The sequence below is a fragment of the Podarcis vaucheri genome, assembly GCF_965113315.1.
Source record: "Podarcis vaucheri genome assembly, chromosome: 3".
NCBI lineage: Eukaryota > Metazoa > Chordata > Lepidosauria > Squamata > Lacertidae > Podarcis > Podarcis vaucheri.
Window position 1 is genome coordinate 40,047,727 of NC_138761.1, and position 17,813 is coordinate 40,065,539.

The following is a 17,813-nucleotide window of genomic DNA, read 5'->3' on the forward strand; positions in this document are numbered from 1 at the left end:
CACATACCGTCTGTAACTGAAGGCACAGCTTACTTGTTCAGCAATAGAACTTTGCCACTGTTTTCGGTTGAACTTCAGGTCCCAGACTTGTTCCTTTCTGTCTCCCAGTTAAGCATTAAGCATTATGAGTCACTGATACATCCCCTCCACCCCGGAGTGGTTTTATTAAGCCACTGGCTTAGGTGGCTTTATGGCACACACCCTTGAAAAGGATAGGTCTGTACATGGATGTTGGCCATGTTGGCTAAGTGAGAGAGGCAGTATCCACCTAAATAACATGTGCTGGGTACAAACATTGGGGGATGCTCTTCAAACCCTGCTTGCAAATGTCCAGAAGCATCTACCATGCCACTGCTGGAAATGGAACGCTGGGCTGGATAACTCATTCATTTCATTTCATTTATGAATCACATGCTGTGCAACACCTGGAACTAACTTAGCAACAAGACAACAAAACAATAAAACAGTTTCTATACTGGTAGAACCTAGGATAAGAATGTCCACTTAAAAGACTTGTTGAAAAAAGGAAGGTTGTGAATAGGTGCTGAAAAAAACAAGAGTGAGGCCTGCCTGAGATGTAGCAGGAGGGAGCGCCAAAGATTAGGTGCTGCCACATGAAAGGCCTGCATCCTGCCTGGTCAGAACAGACCTCCTGATGAGACGGTACGTCCAGCGCAGTGTTCAGTTGGGAATACAAAGAACAAGGTGATATTTTCATCAGAGCTTTGTTTCATCTGACAAGACTTTTCTTTTTTACATTCTGAAGGCAGGCAGACAAGCAGCCAATAGCTCTCTGACTGACTGCAGTTTCTTTACTACCAGTGCACTTTCTCTCCCAAACGCACTGTATTTGAAGAGATAATTGCTTGTTTCTCCTAATGAATTTATATGCTGGAAGCCACCTTGAGTGTGTTCAATCCTTAAAGGTGGCCTGCAAATAGTTTAAATAAACTAACGCTCCTCCGTTGATCTTACTTCTGCCTGCAGCGGAGGTTGCTTGGTCTCTCCATAGCAATTTGGGTTTCCCGCTGGATCTCGTCGGTTTGATGCTGAAGGAGAAGGGAGTCCAGCTGGATGCTGCTGCTTTGGACCATCTGGCTTGGGAAGATGCTGAGGTAAGGCACAGATTTCTCTTCTTTTGTGCATCACATTAAACTACCTCAGACTTCATTCCCTCTGACTACTGTCCTTCAAGGCATTCATTTTCAGTGGTAGTTCCCTGTTGGTGGAATGCCCTCCCTAGTGAGGTGCACCTGTCTAGGTCCTGATTAATTTTCAGGAGGAATTGTTTTCACAGGCCTTTAGTGCCTGAAGAATACTGTTTCTGGCAACCTCAAGACCATTGTATGGGGAAAAATGAATTTAAAATAACTACTTTAAAAAGTTTTTAATTGCAGTTGTTCTGTCTTAGAATGTTTTTGTGGTTAAATTGTGTATCTTTTTGCCACCTTGGGCTCCTTGGGGAGGAAGGGCAGGATATACATTCAATAGATAATAAATAATAATAATACTTTTCAGGAATTATAAGGCAGGGCTGGCAAACCTGTGGCCGCCCATATGTTGTTGGGCTCCCGTCAATCCCAAGGAGCATGGGAGTTGTGGTCCAGCAGCTTATAGAGGCTGCTGTATAAGGCTCTCTAAAGACGCCCCTCAGTGTGTTGTAATAGTCCAAAATAAGATTAATTGTAAAATACCCTCAGAAATCTAAATACTGTCAAAGATCAAACCAAAGTCAGTGTTCACAAGAAGTTTGACCAACAGTACAAACTATCCAGCCGCCTTTCTTATTCTGGGCTGCCCTTTGAAATGGCTGTTTCTTTTGGATTTTTATTTCCTCTCATAGGGCTGCACAGCAGCAAGAGAAGCTGAAGTGGGAATTATGTGGAAACTTGATTTTTAGGGCCATTGACTCTCAGGAGTCCAAATAGGGAACCTAATGCCAAATGGTTTGTGGGATCCCCCAAGACTTCAGAGTTCTGCTCATCAGCTTTTGCTGTTGTTTTAAATCAGGCATAGGCAAACTCCGGCCCTCCAGACATTTGGGACTACAATCCCCATCATCCCTGACCACCGGTCCTGTTAGCTAGGGATGATGGGAATTGTAGTCCCAGACATCTGGAGGGCCGGAGTTTCCCTATGCCTGTTTTAAATGGTGCACTTGAGCTGTCTCCCAGTTGTACCCTTTCTTTCCCCACAGCGCAAATCTCAGCCGCAACAGGAGCAGAGAGCTGGGATGCACCTGGACCTGCATTCATTGGCCAAGTTGAGGCAGGATGGGGTGCCTGCTACTGACGACTCTCCAAAGTTTGCCTATGAACTTGGGCAGGATGGCAGATATGGTAAGGTCTAACCGTGCTTGAACAAGGTGTATGAAAAAGCACTCTGGAGAAATGGGGGTTTCAGATTTGTATCCAAGAAACTTCTCACCTTATATATGTCAGGCATATTTGTTAATTTGTCATGTGGAGAACATGCTGTGTCTGCTTTATAAACTCTGCCTATGGCCAAACAGAAACTGCTTAGGCTCCCGCAGCTCACCAAAGTAATACCCATAATCTGCTGTAAAGTTAGCAGGCTGCTGGTTCATGTGTATCAAACATATATGTGTTCTGTGCCATTTCCTGTCTGTTAGGGAAGCAATTTACATGCTAGTAAGAAAATATGCAAAAATTACATTATCAAGGTAAGGATGGTGAAGATGCTGAAGTCTGTTCTTCCTGAGTATCAAAAAGTATGAACACAATATGCTAAATCTATGACTGTTGGGTAAATGTTAGCTGTTGTTTAAAGTGTTATAGTCCTCCAGTATCCCTTATTAGAAAGCAGAGCAAAGTGGCAACCAGTCTCTGATAAAGCCAGTTTTCACATACTTTCCAGCAGGGAGATTTGTGGGCACTGTATTGAGTACATTTGCATCCCGCTGCCAGGGTTTCCCAGTGAGCTTCATGGCTGAATGGGGATTTGAACACTGGTGTCCCAGGTCATGGTTCAACACTTTTGTCCAGGGGTAGCCAGCATAGTACCCTCCAGATGTTGTTGGACCCCAACTCCCAGCAGCCCCAGACAGCAAGGCCTGTGAAAAGGGATGATGGGAGTTGTAGTCCAACGTCTGGAGAGCACCACATTGGTGGGCTACTCCTAGCTCACTTTAGGGGGAAAGTGCATAGTGTAACGAGGTGATAGGTGTGTATTAAAGGTAAAGGTAAAGGTACCCCTGCCCGAACGGGCCAGTCTTGACAGACTCTGGGGTTTGTGCGCCCATCTCACATCTATTGGCCGGGGGCCAGCGCTGTCCGGAGACACTTCCGGGTCACGTGGCCAGCGTGACAAAGCTGCATCTGGCGAGCCAGCGCAGCACACGGAACGCCGTTTACCTTCCCGCTGGTAAGCGGTACCTATTTATCTACTTGCACCCGGGGGTGCTTTCGAACTGCTAGGTTGGCAGGCGCTGGGACCGAACGACGGGAGCGCACCCCGCCGCGGGGATTCGAACTGCCGACCTTTCGATCGGCAAGCCCTAGGCGCTGAGGCTTTAACCCACAGCGCCACCCGCGTCCCTTAGGTGTGTATTAGGTTTAGTTTATGCATGGAGTAGCAAACAGTGGCCATGGCCATTAGGGTTAAAATATACACCCAAGCGGCCATCCTGCTGCTGCTTGATTTGTGTCCATAGCAGCAAAAGCGGCACGTCAGGGAGTGCTATTAGATAATAGGTTGCTGTATCTGAGTGTTAAACTCCTGCCAAACTGAGCTAGATACAAATCTGTCGGACAATCTGTTTCCATTGACGGACAGCAATTGAAGCAGGTTTCTTTCTGGCAGGGGGCAAAAACGGCTTTGGTTGATGCCAGCTGGGTGTTTGACATTACTGCAGCAGGCCTCAAGGTGTCACTGTTTCATACATAACGCAAAGTGGGTTTAGAAGTCACTGTCACAGAAGAGTAAAGGCTGAATGGGTTTGCATAATCCATTTACGTTTGTCTCATCGCTGTTGCCTCTCATTGTTAAATAATTGCTTGGCTTAAGGCAGAATGATCCTTAACAACTGATCTGTGGCAGTGGTTTCAAAACTCAGCCAAGGGCTGTTTGTGGGGAAAGACAAATGAGAGTATTGGCTGTCAGGTTGACCACAACTGCCGTTCTCAGTGCTGCTGAGACTGCAGTTGTACAGTCCAATATATTTATTTAAGGGCTTTCTTGTTACAGATTATTGTAATAATGTTTTTGACTGTCCTATATAAGGGATGTACCCGTTTTGAGGTTGCCAGGACTCTGTCCTCCCACAATAGGAGACGGGTGAGGTTCTTTTTCTGGTGGGCACATTGAGTTTCAAAGTTGCTCAAATCTCATAGAGTGTCTCCCAAGCATAACATGATGTAAATGAGCCTAAAACCTCTCCGCCAAAGCTTTGGGGTGGAGGGCAAAGTAATAAGGTATTGTCTCTGCCATCATGCTGCACTTTGAAGGTGTTTTGGGTACAAAAGGACTGAGTAACAGGAGATGTGACAGACCTTTGCCTCAGACCCTCGAGGGCCACTGCCACTCATAGTAAGTCCTGAGGCAGATGAACAAATATAATAAGTCATACTAAGGCTGTGTTCTGAATTCCTGTGTAGCACAACATGGATGAGCTTCAGCCATCCTGAATTCGGATTAGTGGAATAGCAGTTTGGGTTTCCAAGGAATATCTCCTGGGGGCTCTGTGTTCTGTTATCCTCCTACAGTGAAGTACCTGACTCTAAAAGAACTGGGAGCTTTCCTGCATTTTCTGCAGTTGAATATATAAATACATTAAGGGCAGTGCATTGGCTGGCCGTTTTGGGTTCCAGGTGGCCCAAGCACATTGACTACCTAGGAGAAGGATGGGGTGTGATTTTCTTTACTTTTTTCAGTTTTCCGTCCATGTCAAGCCACTGTCCTGATGCTGTACAGAGATGGGTCTTTCCAAAAGGAAGTTGGCAGAGGGCAACAGTGTGGGGTCCTTCTAGACAGAACCTGCTTCTATGCTGAGCAGGGCGGCCAGGCACCTGACCAAGGCTACATGCTGCATGCAGCACAGCAGGTAAGGCTCTTCACTGGCCAGGACTGAAACAGGCACCTCCTGAGCCTCCTGCCTGTTCTGTTAGGCTGGGCATGACCTCCCTGAAGAGGACTCTCTGCCCTGGCTCCAGTCACTGAGCAGCATCTTGTCTTTGCCTAGGCTTTCTTCTCTGTGTCTCAGCCACTGTGTGAGCTCTAGGAAAGGAAGAGGGCTAAGCTGTTTGATAGCAGTGCTCTAAGGGAATTCCGATGCTCTTACTTTGTAGCTAGGTTATTGCACCGTCACCACTTCAATAGCAGAGTGAATTATTTCCTCTGTTCCCTAAGCCAGCTCTTTGTTGTAGATGATCCTGCTCTCGTAGAGGGTTGACTGGAATTCCCCTACACATTCATTGATATCCCTGAGTGAGCCGAGCAGATCACCCTTGAGCACGGGCCATTTGAGGTTGCTGCAAATCCTCACTGCTGGGAAAAATGCTAGAGAATTCATTGGTCACGTGAGCTCCTTGGGAGGTGGGGGGGGGCGAGGAACTTGAGACACACAGACTGTTGTTGTAGCATTAATGCTGAGCACAGGAAAGCCTGTCTCTTCTGTAGCTCGTTTTGTGTTTGTCCCAGAGGTGAATCTAAGAGACTGCTATATTTTTTACAAGCTTGCCAGAGTGACCTGAATTCCCTTTATTCCCCTTGAAAACCCATACTGGGAAGAAAATCAAGAATTTGTGCTAACTCTCCCATTTGTCTTGTTTCTCCTTTTGAGGACATGCTTTTCCCCGTGGTATCTGTACAAGTATCTGGTGGCTATGTGGTACATGAAGTGATTGTCTCTGAAACCCTGAAGGTCGGGGACCAAGTGCAGCTCTTTGTGGATGAGGTAATTGTCGTTGCCAGGAGATGGCAGAGAGTTTCTGGTTCTGTGCTGTGCAACGTGACTGGCACATATGCCATGTAAGCAGATCATATTGGGTAGGAAAGTAGTGAAGAAAATACTGTTTTGTAACCACGAAAGAGGATTCTGGGGACCAAGATACAGAAGATACAGAATTTTACCTCTGATCACACTTTCTCTTACAATTCTTAACAAACATAGATGTTGCAGCTTGATTTGTATCTAAGAAATCCAGGAATCAAGATCCCCAAGAATCACCCACTAAAATAGGTGATATGCAAAAATGGATTTCTCAGTGGAAGTGTTCCTTGTTCCCAGCACAATAGACACCAGAGTTCCAGCAGCAATCCTAGGCACATTTACTAGGGAGAATTGGATGGACTTTACTTTGAAGCAAACATGCATGGGAACTGGACTATTAATTAATCCAGCAGTTCTGTTAAATGATTCAAAGTGGGCTTGTATGCTGGATTGCTAGCGGGGGGGGGGGCAGTTTAATGTACTGTAACTCAGTTCTTCCAAAACAATGAAATCCTTCTCATGAATCATTTACTTCTAATAGGTAAAGTGGTTTTGATCCTTGTTTCCTTTGAGGGAGGTTACTATTTATAGTCCCTTTTGAGGAATAAGCTCTGGAGCAGAAGTGAAATGTCATATCGGGGATTTCCCATATGTTAATGCAGAAATCTTTTAGGCTGTTTTAAGCCAAGCTTGCTTTTGTTATTTAGCTCAGATGGTGGGGTGTTAAACCAGCGATGGCTGGTGTTTGGGCTATCAGGGGGTTTAATTAATTGCTGCTTACCTAGTGAATTTATTGGGAAACAAGTGTTGCGGATATAACAAGGACTCGGTTTTCTTTGGCTGTACTCTAGAAGACTGACTCTCTCCCTCCCCTACCTTTCCATAGCCAGCAAAGTAGTTCGTTCTCGGGTGCGACTTCACTATAGGTGCAGGCACTGTCCCCTTGCATACAGCTGTGTCAAATCTTGGTGGTGGTGGAGATGGGAACACAGCTCATGGACAGACAACATGCTGTGCATGCAGGAGGTCTTGGGTTCAGTCTCTGCAGTCTCCAATTACAACCGATCTCAACTACTGGGACTGGCGAAAACCCCCGCCTAAGAGCCAGCCAGAATAGCCAAGGTCTGACTTAATATAAAGCACCATGATTTATGAATTTGTAAGTTCAGTCTGCTAGTGCTATGCATTCATTGTGTCCTCCTTTTCTCCCCCGTCCCCCAACCCTGGATATTCCTATTCTTCTTCCCCTGCCCAGGAAAACCAGGCAATGTCCATCAGTACTCCTTTGTCACCCCAAACATTGTGTTTTTGTTTGCTTTCAGGCCCAGAGGCTGGCCTGCATGACAAACCACACAGCCACCCACCTGCTAAATTTTGCGCTTCGCCAGGTCTTGGGAGATGGTACGGAGCAGCAGGGGTCCCATGTGACTGCTGAGTATCTGCGATTCTCCACCAGCACCAAGGTGACTACTGGGGTCTCCAAATTGCTCACATTAGAGCAGTGAGGGCAACGGGGGGGGGGGGGTTGGCTCATCTGGGAAGTTGGGCTGCAGGCATCAGCCCAGCACTTCTTCTCTTCTTCTGGCAACTCTGGAGTCCGGCCACTACTGCTTTAGGACTGGACTGATGGTTGCTCTGTGTTCTATGAGCCCCAGGCTACTTTGAGCTTGGCTATGGTAAAATTATCAGAAGCGCTCCATGGTGAATAGGGTCCTTTAAAACTACTGACAGCCCAGAATGTGCTTCCCTTGGTGGAGGAACATGTAACTGCTGGTAATCCTGACCCATGTGTCCCTTTGTGGTAAATTAACAAACGGAGAAAGGGGCTTGTTACTGCATTTGCTTGCTTGACTGTTTCCATGTGAGTGCAAGTGGAAGAGACTGTTGTGTGAGCCACAGAGCTGGAGAGAGTGAGGAAGAGTGGTTCACAGGATCTAATTTTAGAGTCTGGAACTGCAGAATAGGGTCTCAGCCAGCAATGAATGCGATATCCAATATCTGATAATCTGCAGAGAAGTAGACTTCGCCCAACCTCAGATGGAAGCTCTGTGCTTTTACTAAAGCAAATAAAGGAACTGATTTAAATTCCAATATTTTTCTTAGCCTAAGATGATTATGAGTATTCAGGACATCAGCATTGAGAACTTTATTTTGTAGATGGGGAAATTGAAACATAAAAGTATGACCCAAAATAGAACCCTGGAGACCAGACACCTATTCCTCTGGACTTCTAGCCATCTTACAGTACTTAATTCTTCATGTCGCGTAACATTGCATCATTCTGATGAAAATATCACCTGCTCCACCAGGCTCCCATAACGATACAGCAGCTGCTGGATGTAGAAAGTGTGATCCAGGAGGTGATCAAAAGGAATGAGGTAGTCTATACCGGAGAAGCACCCATCAAGCTGGCAAGTGCTGTGCAAGGACTCCGGAAACTAAATGAAGTAAGTCGGGGAGGACAGTGACCAGTGGCAACCATGCAGCTGGTGGGGTGACAATTGCAGCAGTGGGGTCCAGTCGTAAGCACTTCTTCACATAAGAGCACAATCTGGCATCAGCTTACAACCTTTATGCAGCTTTTGCGGTTCTGTATCCTAGCCTTGTAAATAACCCCACAAACTAACCTGCAAAAATGATTTATTAGACTTTTGGAGGCTGGTGGAAGGGGCTTCCCTCCTCCCACAGCCCACTTGGTTGACTCAGTGTGCTTCAGCTGTGAAAAGGGCAAATTCCACGCTAGGGGTCATTAGGAAAGGAACTGAAAATAAAACTGCCAGTATTTGTGCTGTTACACAAATCTACGGGGCAGCCACGCTTAGGATACTGTGTACAATTCTGGTCATTTCTCCTCAAAAAGGATACTGCAGGGTTGGAAGAAGGTTCAGAAAAGCACAACCCAAGTGATCAAGGGGATGGAGAAATCCCCCTATGAGGAAAGGTTGCAGCACTGCAACCATTTTGAGTTTAGAGAAAAGGCGAGTAAGAGGCGACATGATAGAAGTTCGCGAAATGATGCATGCCATGGAGAAAGTGGGTAGAGAGGAGTTTTTCTCCCTCTGTCTCAACACTAGAACTTGTGGACAGCCAACGAAGTTAATGGTTGGAAGATTCAGGACAGGTGAAAGGAAGTCGTCATTCACTGTGGAACCCGCTCCCATAGGAGACAGTGATGGCCGCCAACTTGGATGGCTGTAAAAGAGGATTCGACAGCTGTCCTCTGTCCACCTGCAATTCCAAGCAAGTGGAGATAGAACATGGACACTGTGACTACGAGCCGCACCTCCACATTAGTAGTCACAGTGGCTATGTTCTGTCTCCACTTGCTTTGAATTGCAGGTTGGCAGAGCACTCCCGTGCTTCTGGTTGTGAGCTTCCAACAGGCATCTGGTTGGCCTCTGTGAGAGCAGGATGCTGTGCTCGATGGGCCATTGGCCTGGTTCTAGCAGACTTTTCTTATGTTAGGAGAGGCAGCACACTCCATCCTTCCTCTTCCAGCCTGTGTGCTATACCCTGGCCACCTCTGGCCACCATACCAGGCTGCAGTATGTAGCTGCTTCTTTTGGTCTAGTTTGCCACAGCCTTATAACTCTGCAGATAATCCAGCCTGCCTTCCTTCCTTCCTGCCCTCCCCTCTTTCAGGTGTACCCAGATCTGGTGCGAGTAGTATCCATCGGGGTTCCAGTGGAAAGAGCGTTGGCTGCGGAGTCTCCAGATGCCACGTCCACCTCCGTGGAGCTCTGCTGCGGAACGTAAGTGTCATTCTTCCTCTTAATTTCTCTCGGATAAGAGAAACGTTTTCTAGCAACCCTTTCCTGGGTGCCTCTTTCCCCTTCCTTAATCCTAGCTGTCCTCAGGCCCAAGGGGAAGGCCAGCGTCTGCATCATTGCTTTGATACAGTTTTACATATGATTTCTGACCACCTTATAAGCAGCCAGTATTGTTTGTGGATTAAAAGACCCATACCTAGTAGTTACTAAATGCATTCTGGTGGGTCAGCCACTTCCCATTTCTTTGTAGCTTCGTTAGTAACATGAAGGCGATTCATTCTTGCTATATTGCCAAAGGGGCTGATTTTTAAAAGCGCTGTTGAAATGCAGAATTATATTTTTTCTTCTTTTCACCTTGGCTATTTATCATCTCCAGCAAATGAATTACTTGAGTATCAGGGAGCATAAAGTATGTACGTTTCTTGCAAGCACTTGAAATCCAAAGAGCACAATTGTGACATTGCATGTAGTAAACAGCTGGTGTGAGATGCCAGGATCTGCTCTCTCTTCAGCACACTACGGACTTCCTTGACTGACAGTGTCTCCTGAAGGTCTTTCCCACCTGTTACCAGGAATTCTTTTTAATGGGAAAGATGGTAGGGGTTCACTCTGAAATAATAATAATAATAATAATAATAATAATAATAATAATAATAATAATAATAATTTATTATTTGTACCCCGCCCATCTGGCTGGGTTTCCCCAGCCACTCTGGGTGGCTTCCACAGAAACCAAAAACACTAAAATATCATACATTAAAAGCTTCCCTGAATAGGGCCGCCTTAAGATGTCTTCTGAATATCAGGTAGTTGTCCATCACCTTGACATCCAATGGGAGGGCATTCCACAGGGTGGGCGCCACCACCGAAAAGGCCCTCTGCCTGGTTCCCTGTAGCTTTGCTTCTCGCAATGAGGGAACCGCCAGAAGGCCCTCGGCGCTGGACCTCAGTGTCCGGGCAGAACGATGGGGGTGGAAACGCTCCTTCAGGTATACTGGGCCGAAGCCGTTTAGGGCTTTAAAGGTCAACATCAGCACTTTGAATTGTGCTCGGAAACGTACTGGGAGCCAATGTAGGTCTTTCAAGACCGGTGTTATGTGGTCTCGGCGGCCACCCCCAGTCACCAGTCTAGCTGCCGCATTCTGGATTAGCTGTAGTTTCCGAGTCACCTTCAAAGGTAGCCCCACGTAGAGCGCATTGCAGTAGTCCAAGCGGGAGATAACTAGAGCATGCACCACTCTGGCCAGACAGTCCGCGGGCAGGTAGGGTCTCAGCCTGCGTACCAGGTGGAGTTGGTAGACAGCTGCCCTGGATACAGAATTGACCTGCGCCTCCATGGACAGCTGTGAGTCCAAAATGACTCCCAGGCTACGCACCTGGTCCTTCAGGGGCACAGTTACCCTATTCAGGACCAGGGAGTCCTCCACACCAGCCCGCCCCCTGTCCCCCAAAAACAGTACTTCTGTCTTGTCAGGAAATCTTTATGTACACAACACTTGTACTCTTCCATTGAGTTATAACCCCTTTCCAAAATAAAAAAGGGAATTTGATGGCAATGCTGACACCTGCCATTTGTTTCTCTTGTCTAGGCACCTTCTGCAGACAGGAGATGTACAAGACTTCACTATCGTTTCTGAGCGGCAGCTGGTTAAAGGAATCAGCCATATTGTTGCAGTGACCAGAGAGCAAGCCAAGCAGGTAAGGCTGGATTGCTTTTGTCTGATGTTGCAGATGTGCACAGGTTGTCTGCTGCTCTTTTGCTCTGCTTCACTGCAAGATCTTCAGAGGGCTCCTGCAGTGCTTCACCCGCCTGCCTGCCGCAATCACAAACACTTGCAATTATTTTTCACCAGTTGCCTCTATTCTGCTGCTCACAAGCAGATGCACTGGTTGGCCTTCACCCCTGATCTCACGGCAGGGATGCCAGAACCTTGTGCCCTTTCTTCACCCTCGCCATCTCCAAATTCAGCAACTCAGAATCAATCAATCGGGCAAGTTCGCCTCATTTGTGTTATCATTTATTGTGGCAGAGGCTGTGATTGTGAAAGCAAGTGGGGTCATTCTGTATGGGTGGCGAGTAGGGTAGACCACAGAGAGAGTGTATAAGCAAACAAGGAGCTCTGCAGGGCATAGAAGCTTCTCTGCCTGATTACTGGAAGCTTCATACAGGTCTCTCTCTGGCTCTGACCATTAAGGAGATGTCTTCCAGGACTGAGCAAGCACATTGTGAGACACAAACGGAGCTCTTTCAACATCCTTTTCTACTGCTGCTTTTTGTAGTACTCCACTTCCTTTTTGAAACAGGGTCATAGCATTCCACGTTAGCTAGCTTTTGACTAATAGCTCCTTCTCCTCTTATTTCGATTCCCTTGACCCCTCCTCTCTCTCTTTTCCCACCCCCTCAAACTTTGCTGGTCATTCCTATTTTGCTCTGGCTCTTGCTGATCACTAACTGCATCTGGCGGCTTCAGAGCAAAAAGGCCCCGTGAACTTAGGAGCCTGCTAGGTGGGCAAGCAGCATTGTCTTCCCTCCCCTTGGCTGTTGGCAGCAAAAGATTACATTATTCCTGAGAGTCGTATTTTTGCTCTGGCACTTGTGCTGCTTGTCTAAGTCATCTTCTCCACTGTTACATTTTTGACAAGGTTCAGCCTGCCATGGAGGAGAGAAAGCTTCAGGGCAGGCTGGCCCAGATTACTGAAAGCGCTGACCCGAGGCAGCTTTGTGTCAGTGGTTCATGTTCACCTGCAGCTCCCTTTTATGTTTATTTCTGAAGGGAGCTGTTCTCATTCAGGCTTGTGTTTGCTAAGCAGATGGAAGCAGCTACAGCGATAACTCAAAGCACATCTTGCAGCGAGAAGCCAGAGTAGGCAATTATGTGCTTGCTCTGCTCCTACAGCTACTGATTTCCTGCAACTGGAGCTTAATTCTTCTGTTGGTCCAAGCAGATTCGGACAACCGCTTTGATGTAGAATGCTATTTGCATACTGTTCCTAGGTCAGGGGAGCGGAACTTCTTCTCCCCTTGCCCCCAGGTGTTGTTGGATTACAACGACCATCTTCCCTGACATGAGCTGAGGCTCATGAGAAATGGAGTCTTCCCCCCCCCCCGGCATCTGGAAGGCCACAGGTTCCCCATCCCTGTCCCAGATGTAGCACACAAATCATGCAGAAAACAGTACTGCATAGTTGAGTGGTAAAGACCAAGCTGTTAGGGTGCTTCCTAATTAAGGACATGAGAGTGCTGGATCAGGCCAATGGCCCATCTAATCCAGAATCCTGTTCTCACTGTGGCCAGCCGGATGCAAGCAGAACATGAGTGCAAATGCACCCTCCCCTCCCGTGGTTTCCAGCAAGAAGCTGCTCCAGCAGCTGCTAGGCCTGTTCACACAGTTGGTTATTCTGGACTCTTTTGATCTTCTGCTTTGAGTATACATAAAAAGTGTGGCAGAAATTTCTGACAGCCCAAGCTTTTTTCATTTTTTAAAAAGGACATGGCTTTTTGCTGAGGAGCATCGATGGGCATACTGTATAACCAGACACCTCATCTAGAAGTGGTTGACTTTCTCTTGTCCTCTGATTTTCTAATTTGGTGGCACCATCAAGATCTTTGAAATACTAGCTTACTTCAGAGCTGGAGAAAGTGGATTGGCTCCCTTCCATCTTTCGGTCGCATGGAGCCTAGCAGGCGAGAAGGAATGAGATCAGCTTCTCATTATGATAGGAACCGATCAGATGAAGAGCAGATCAGTAAAACAAATAGAATCATCAGGGCTCCTCTTTTTTTTAATCCATCCCGTGTGCCTTTTATCTTTGTGCAAAACCACAATTTGTGGAATGAATGCTACAAATATTTATCTACTTGTTTAAAACAGTTGAGGAAACTCGGGCCCAGGGGCTTAATACGTCTCTCTGGCCCTTGGGACTCTTCCCAGACCAGACTCCTCACTGCCCTTGCTCTCTACCCCTTCCTTCAGTGCTTTTGCCTAGCTGGAATGTGTCCTTGAGCTGAAGTCATCCCTCTTGCTTGCCTGGATAGGGAGGGGTGTGTGTCTGTGTGTCATGGCTCCCTATAGCCGTGACCTCCCTAAAACCATATCTTTCCTATAATCCTGTTCTCAGGGTGGCTCTCAGCAATGAAGGACCATAGCTCAGCAGCAGAGTACACACTTGCATGCAGAAGGTCCCAGGTTCAATCCCTGGTCCTTCCAGGTAGGGCTGGAGGAGACCCCTGTCTGAAACCCTGAAGAGCTGCTGCCAGTCAGGGTCAGTCAGTACTGAGGTAGATGGACCAGTAGACTGACTTCACAGAAGGCGCTTCTCTTTCTCTTGCCATAGGCTACAATTTCTGAGGGGATTGTGTGCTCCCTGTGTGGTATATCAAATAATCCCAAAGGCAAATTGGTGTGGAGGGAAATAACTCTAATTTCACTCTGTCACTGAGCACTTTCTGAAAAGGATCTGCCTCCCTATTTTTCGCTTTGTTTCTGAGCCAGCATGTATTAGTGGTGACAAATATCCAGCATAATTTGAGATACTATCTCTAGCTCAACAAAGTTAATTAGCAGTCACATAAACCTAATCTAGTAATTGCACAATGCCCAGGGCTCTAGCCCCTGAAATAAACTCCCAACAGGCTTGTGACTGAAAATGGTTATGCCCTTTGAATTGCAAACACAACCTCTTGCCCTTTGTATGGTTTCTGCCGAAAGGGGTCAGACATTTTTATTACTCTCTTAGGCTCGGGAAGCTGGCCAGACTTTGGCTAAGGAAGTGGACTCCCTCACGGTGCGAGTGAAACTGGGAGGAACCGTGATCAACGAGGCCCAGAGACTCTCCAAAGAAGTTGGCCAGCTGACCATTGTGAGTACTTTCTCCCTCCCCCTAACAAGGGCTCAAGAAAGGTTTTCGAATGCTTCTTGAGGACGTGTTTCCCTGCTCATTCCTCGTTCTAGGATTCCTGTTGAAGTTGAAATAATGGCTAACTTTCCCTGAAGGGGCTTTTATTTCACCTTCTAGTGACCGTATCAGCCTGGTTGAAGTGCCCTGTGTTTCATGGCATAGAGGGTGAGGTGTCTGGGTGCTCTGCCCTGTAATGAAGAATATGTTGAGGTCTTATGAACTCCCTCCCTCAAAAGCCCATCTGCGTGGCCCTGCGCAATAGAAATAAAACACTGCCTATCCTCCACTTTGGGTTTTGGGTTGTTGTTTTTTTAATTGGTATTTCTTTTTATTTGATCAAAAGCATATAATGCAGTGACATAAAAAAAAAAAAAACACACACAATTGAATGAAAACTAAATACACCACCATCTCAAAAAATACACATTTGGACCATTTCATTCACAATCCCTGTGGGGAAAAACAATAGTTATTTATGCTGGAGGGTGGTAACATTCTTTTTCTTAAAAAAGATTTGCTTTAAAAAGTATATTAAAATACTGTCCTCAAGCTCTTACAAAATTCTCACTTGAAGCTGAAAACTTAGTAAGGATTCCAAACAGTATCGTATTTCACAGGAGTCATTCAAACATTGTTACCATCATTTATATACAAAATAATTTTTGCCAAGTAGTTGCGTATGAATCTTTGTTTATCCTCTAGTGCACTTTTATTTTTAGTCAATTTTCAACAATTCTATGAGAATGGTGGTATATAAATGTAGTTAAAAATAATAATCTTGTTTTGTTATATTAAATTTAATTTAATTTCTAGGAACACCATAGCTGCCACTGAATAATACTCCCACCACCAATGTGCCCTTATGTTTTTTATAGCACCAGCATTTTGGGGAGATATTGGTGTTAATATGTGATAAAATCAGAAGTATATAGTGCTACCTAAAAATCACATGCAACTTTCATGGTCTTTTGTTCTTCCTCCTCCTCGTCTCCTCTTCTTCCGTCTAAGTGACTTCTGCCACTGTCCTATCCTCCCTTTCCTTAATTTTTAAATAAAATAATGACCAGTAACGGGAGCACAGCTCCAGTATTGGAGAGCTCTCAGTTGATAGCACTGCAATGTACTACATGGTTCATACTTTGCATGCATGTCCATCACATCCAAAGGGCTAGTCGTAATTGAGGCTCTTTTGCTAGGAGACAGGCTTCATTCTTCTGGTCATAGGAGTCAAAATTCCTCTCTTCAGCTGCATCCCTGGAGCATCTTTTTATCCCTCCCCCCCCCCCCGGCAGTCACAAGCATGTACAGGTAACAGAGCCAATTTGTTTTGCAGATCGTGGACAGTACCACAATACCTCAGTGGCAGAAAAGAGAGCTGCAGGCCACTCTTAAAACTCTGCAGCGAACAGCCAACACAGCAGTTAGAAAACTGGAAATCAGACTGGTAAGAATCCAGCAGCAGATCAACCTTGTAATCTGCAGGCATGACAGAAGTATGGGAAGCTTGTCCTTTGCAAAGGAGTGAATTTATTACCAAACCTTTGTGTAGAGAAAAAGAACTCTAAGCAGCTCTGTTATCTAATGTTCTAATTCAATTGCTTTTAAAGCAAGCTTAGTCCACTTCCTGATGAATGGCTTCCAAGCACAGTTCCCCTCGAGCTCTGAAGACCCAGGGCTCTGAAGAACCGAGTGCTCTTTCTGGCATACATGAAGGAAGGAAGCTTCCTAGAGCTGGTTGGCCTTCCGTTTGCCACAGTTGAGAGGCAGAGTGTGCGTGTCAGGGAGAAATGAATGGAGAGTCTGGCACGCTGCTTGTTGTGTACTCTTCACTCTTTTGTATCAAAAAAGCCTAACATTTGCACTAAGGAAACTCAATTCAATTTTTTTGCAAACAAATTTATGCAAAAAAAAATTCCACATTTATATAAACTTGAAATTTTTTGCTTAAGTTGACTGTTTTACATCTCTTCTGATACTGGGGATTCTGCCAAATCTGGCGCTCTTTCAGAATGGACGCTAGCTTTCTTGAGAGGAAAGAAAGCTGTGGTGAAATGACAGCTGGGCGTGCCATGAGCCTGAAGCAGAAAGAGCAGAGTTGGTTGCTCTAACCCCTGGACACTGAAATTTCTGCCATATACTGCCTGCCTGTTTCAAATCTAACTTCCCAGCCAGAACAGTTAGATAGTACTCATTAAAAGGAGCAACATTAAAATTTTAGGAAGATTCCTAAATAAGCTCCGTATTGAAAGAGAAGAGCAGTCCTTACCAAACTTGGCAATGGTTTTGGTCAAATAAGTGCAGCTTCACTAAAGAAGCCAAGGTGTAAACGGGTGCTAAATTTTCCTGCCCCATCCCCCTTAAGATACCTAGAAAAATTGTTGCTAGGAATGGCTCCTGTGGGCAAAACAGGCATGTCCCCTGGGCATCATTTTTTTAAATGGTGCTTGGCAGAGATGTGGATGTGCATTTGGAAGCATTTTCTCCCCTATGGCACAAATTTTATGTCTGCTACACAGTGCACTGCTGACTGCATTCTCCCCCCTTTTTTCCAGGCTGCAGAGAAAGCAGATGACCTGCTAGCAAAGTATTCCAACCAGCCAGTCATCATAGATACCATCCCTGTTGAATCGCCCTCAGTAAGTTTCTACCAGTTGTGCATTTCTTTTGGAAATCAAAGGTAACAGGCAACAAGGGCCAAGCTGGATCAGCTACCTGTGAGCAAGTCCAACTTGTCCTGTTGTGGCAGATCATTCATTGAGCTCAGCTCTCACAGCTGATGATACTGTAAGGATTTTGGAAGGCCAGAGAGAAGGTAAACCTTGAGCTCCTCAGCATATTGGGCATCCGTTGAGGGTGGGCTTGCTGGCATGCTCTGAAAATTTTTGTTGAAGAGAATTTCCCTCTTTCTTTCTTTCTTTCTTTCTTTCCCCATAACCAGTACAGTGGTACCTCGGGTTAAGAACTAAATTTGTTCTGGAGGTCCGTTCTTAACCTGAAACTGTTCTTAACCTGAGACACCACTTTAGCTAATGGGGCCTGCTGCGCGATTTCTGTTCTCATCCTGAAGCAAAGTTCTTAACCCAAGGTACTATTTCTGGGTTAGCGGAGTCTGTAACCTGAAGCATCTGTAACCTGAAGCATCTGTAACCCGAGGTACCACTGTACAAGTTTCCTTTTTTGCATCTATTATGATC

At 45.9% G+C, this 17,813-nt stretch overlaps 2 protein-coding genes across 2 annotated transcripts in view; one reads left to right on the forward strand and one right to left on the reverse strand.

Moving 5' to 3' along the window:
- The window catches only part of AARS2 (alanyl-tRNA synthetase 2, mitochondrial), a 34,382-nt gene that overhangs the window by 14,411 nt on the left and 2,158 nt on the right, over nucleotides 1-17,813 (forward strand). The window contains exons 10-20 of the mRNA XM_082216281.1: nucleotides 988-1,115; nucleotides 2,198-2,339; nucleotides 4,893-5,062; nucleotides 5,801-5,914; nucleotides 7,273-7,413; nucleotides 8,260-8,397; nucleotides 9,593-9,702; nucleotides 11,310-11,418; nucleotides 14,458-14,580; nucleotides 15,953-16,063; nucleotides 17,172-17,255. Of these exons, the coding sequence (XP_082072407.1) occupies nucleotides 988-1,115; nucleotides 2,198-2,339; nucleotides 4,893-5,062; nucleotides 5,801-5,914; nucleotides 7,273-7,413; nucleotides 8,260-8,397; nucleotides 9,593-9,702; nucleotides 11,310-11,418; nucleotides 14,458-14,580; nucleotides 15,953-16,063; nucleotides 17,172-17,255 (1,370 nt within the window). The remainder of the gene's footprint in view (nucleotides 1-987; nucleotides 1,116-2,197; nucleotides 2,340-4,892; nucleotides 5,063-5,800; nucleotides 5,915-7,272; nucleotides 7,414-8,259; nucleotides 8,398-9,592; nucleotides 9,703-11,309; nucleotides 11,419-14,457; nucleotides 14,581-15,952; nucleotides 16,064-17,171; nucleotides 17,256-17,813) is intronic.
- The window catches only part of LOC309528630 (uncharacterized protein), a 29,727-nt gene continuing 23,349 nt past the window's right edge, over nucleotides 11,436-17,813 (reverse strand). Inside the window, exon 20 of the mRNA XM_082216229.1 lies at nucleotides 11,436-13,398. The gene's annotated coding sequence lies outside the window, so the exon portion shown is untranslated. The remainder of the gene's footprint in view (nucleotides 13,399-17,813) is intronic.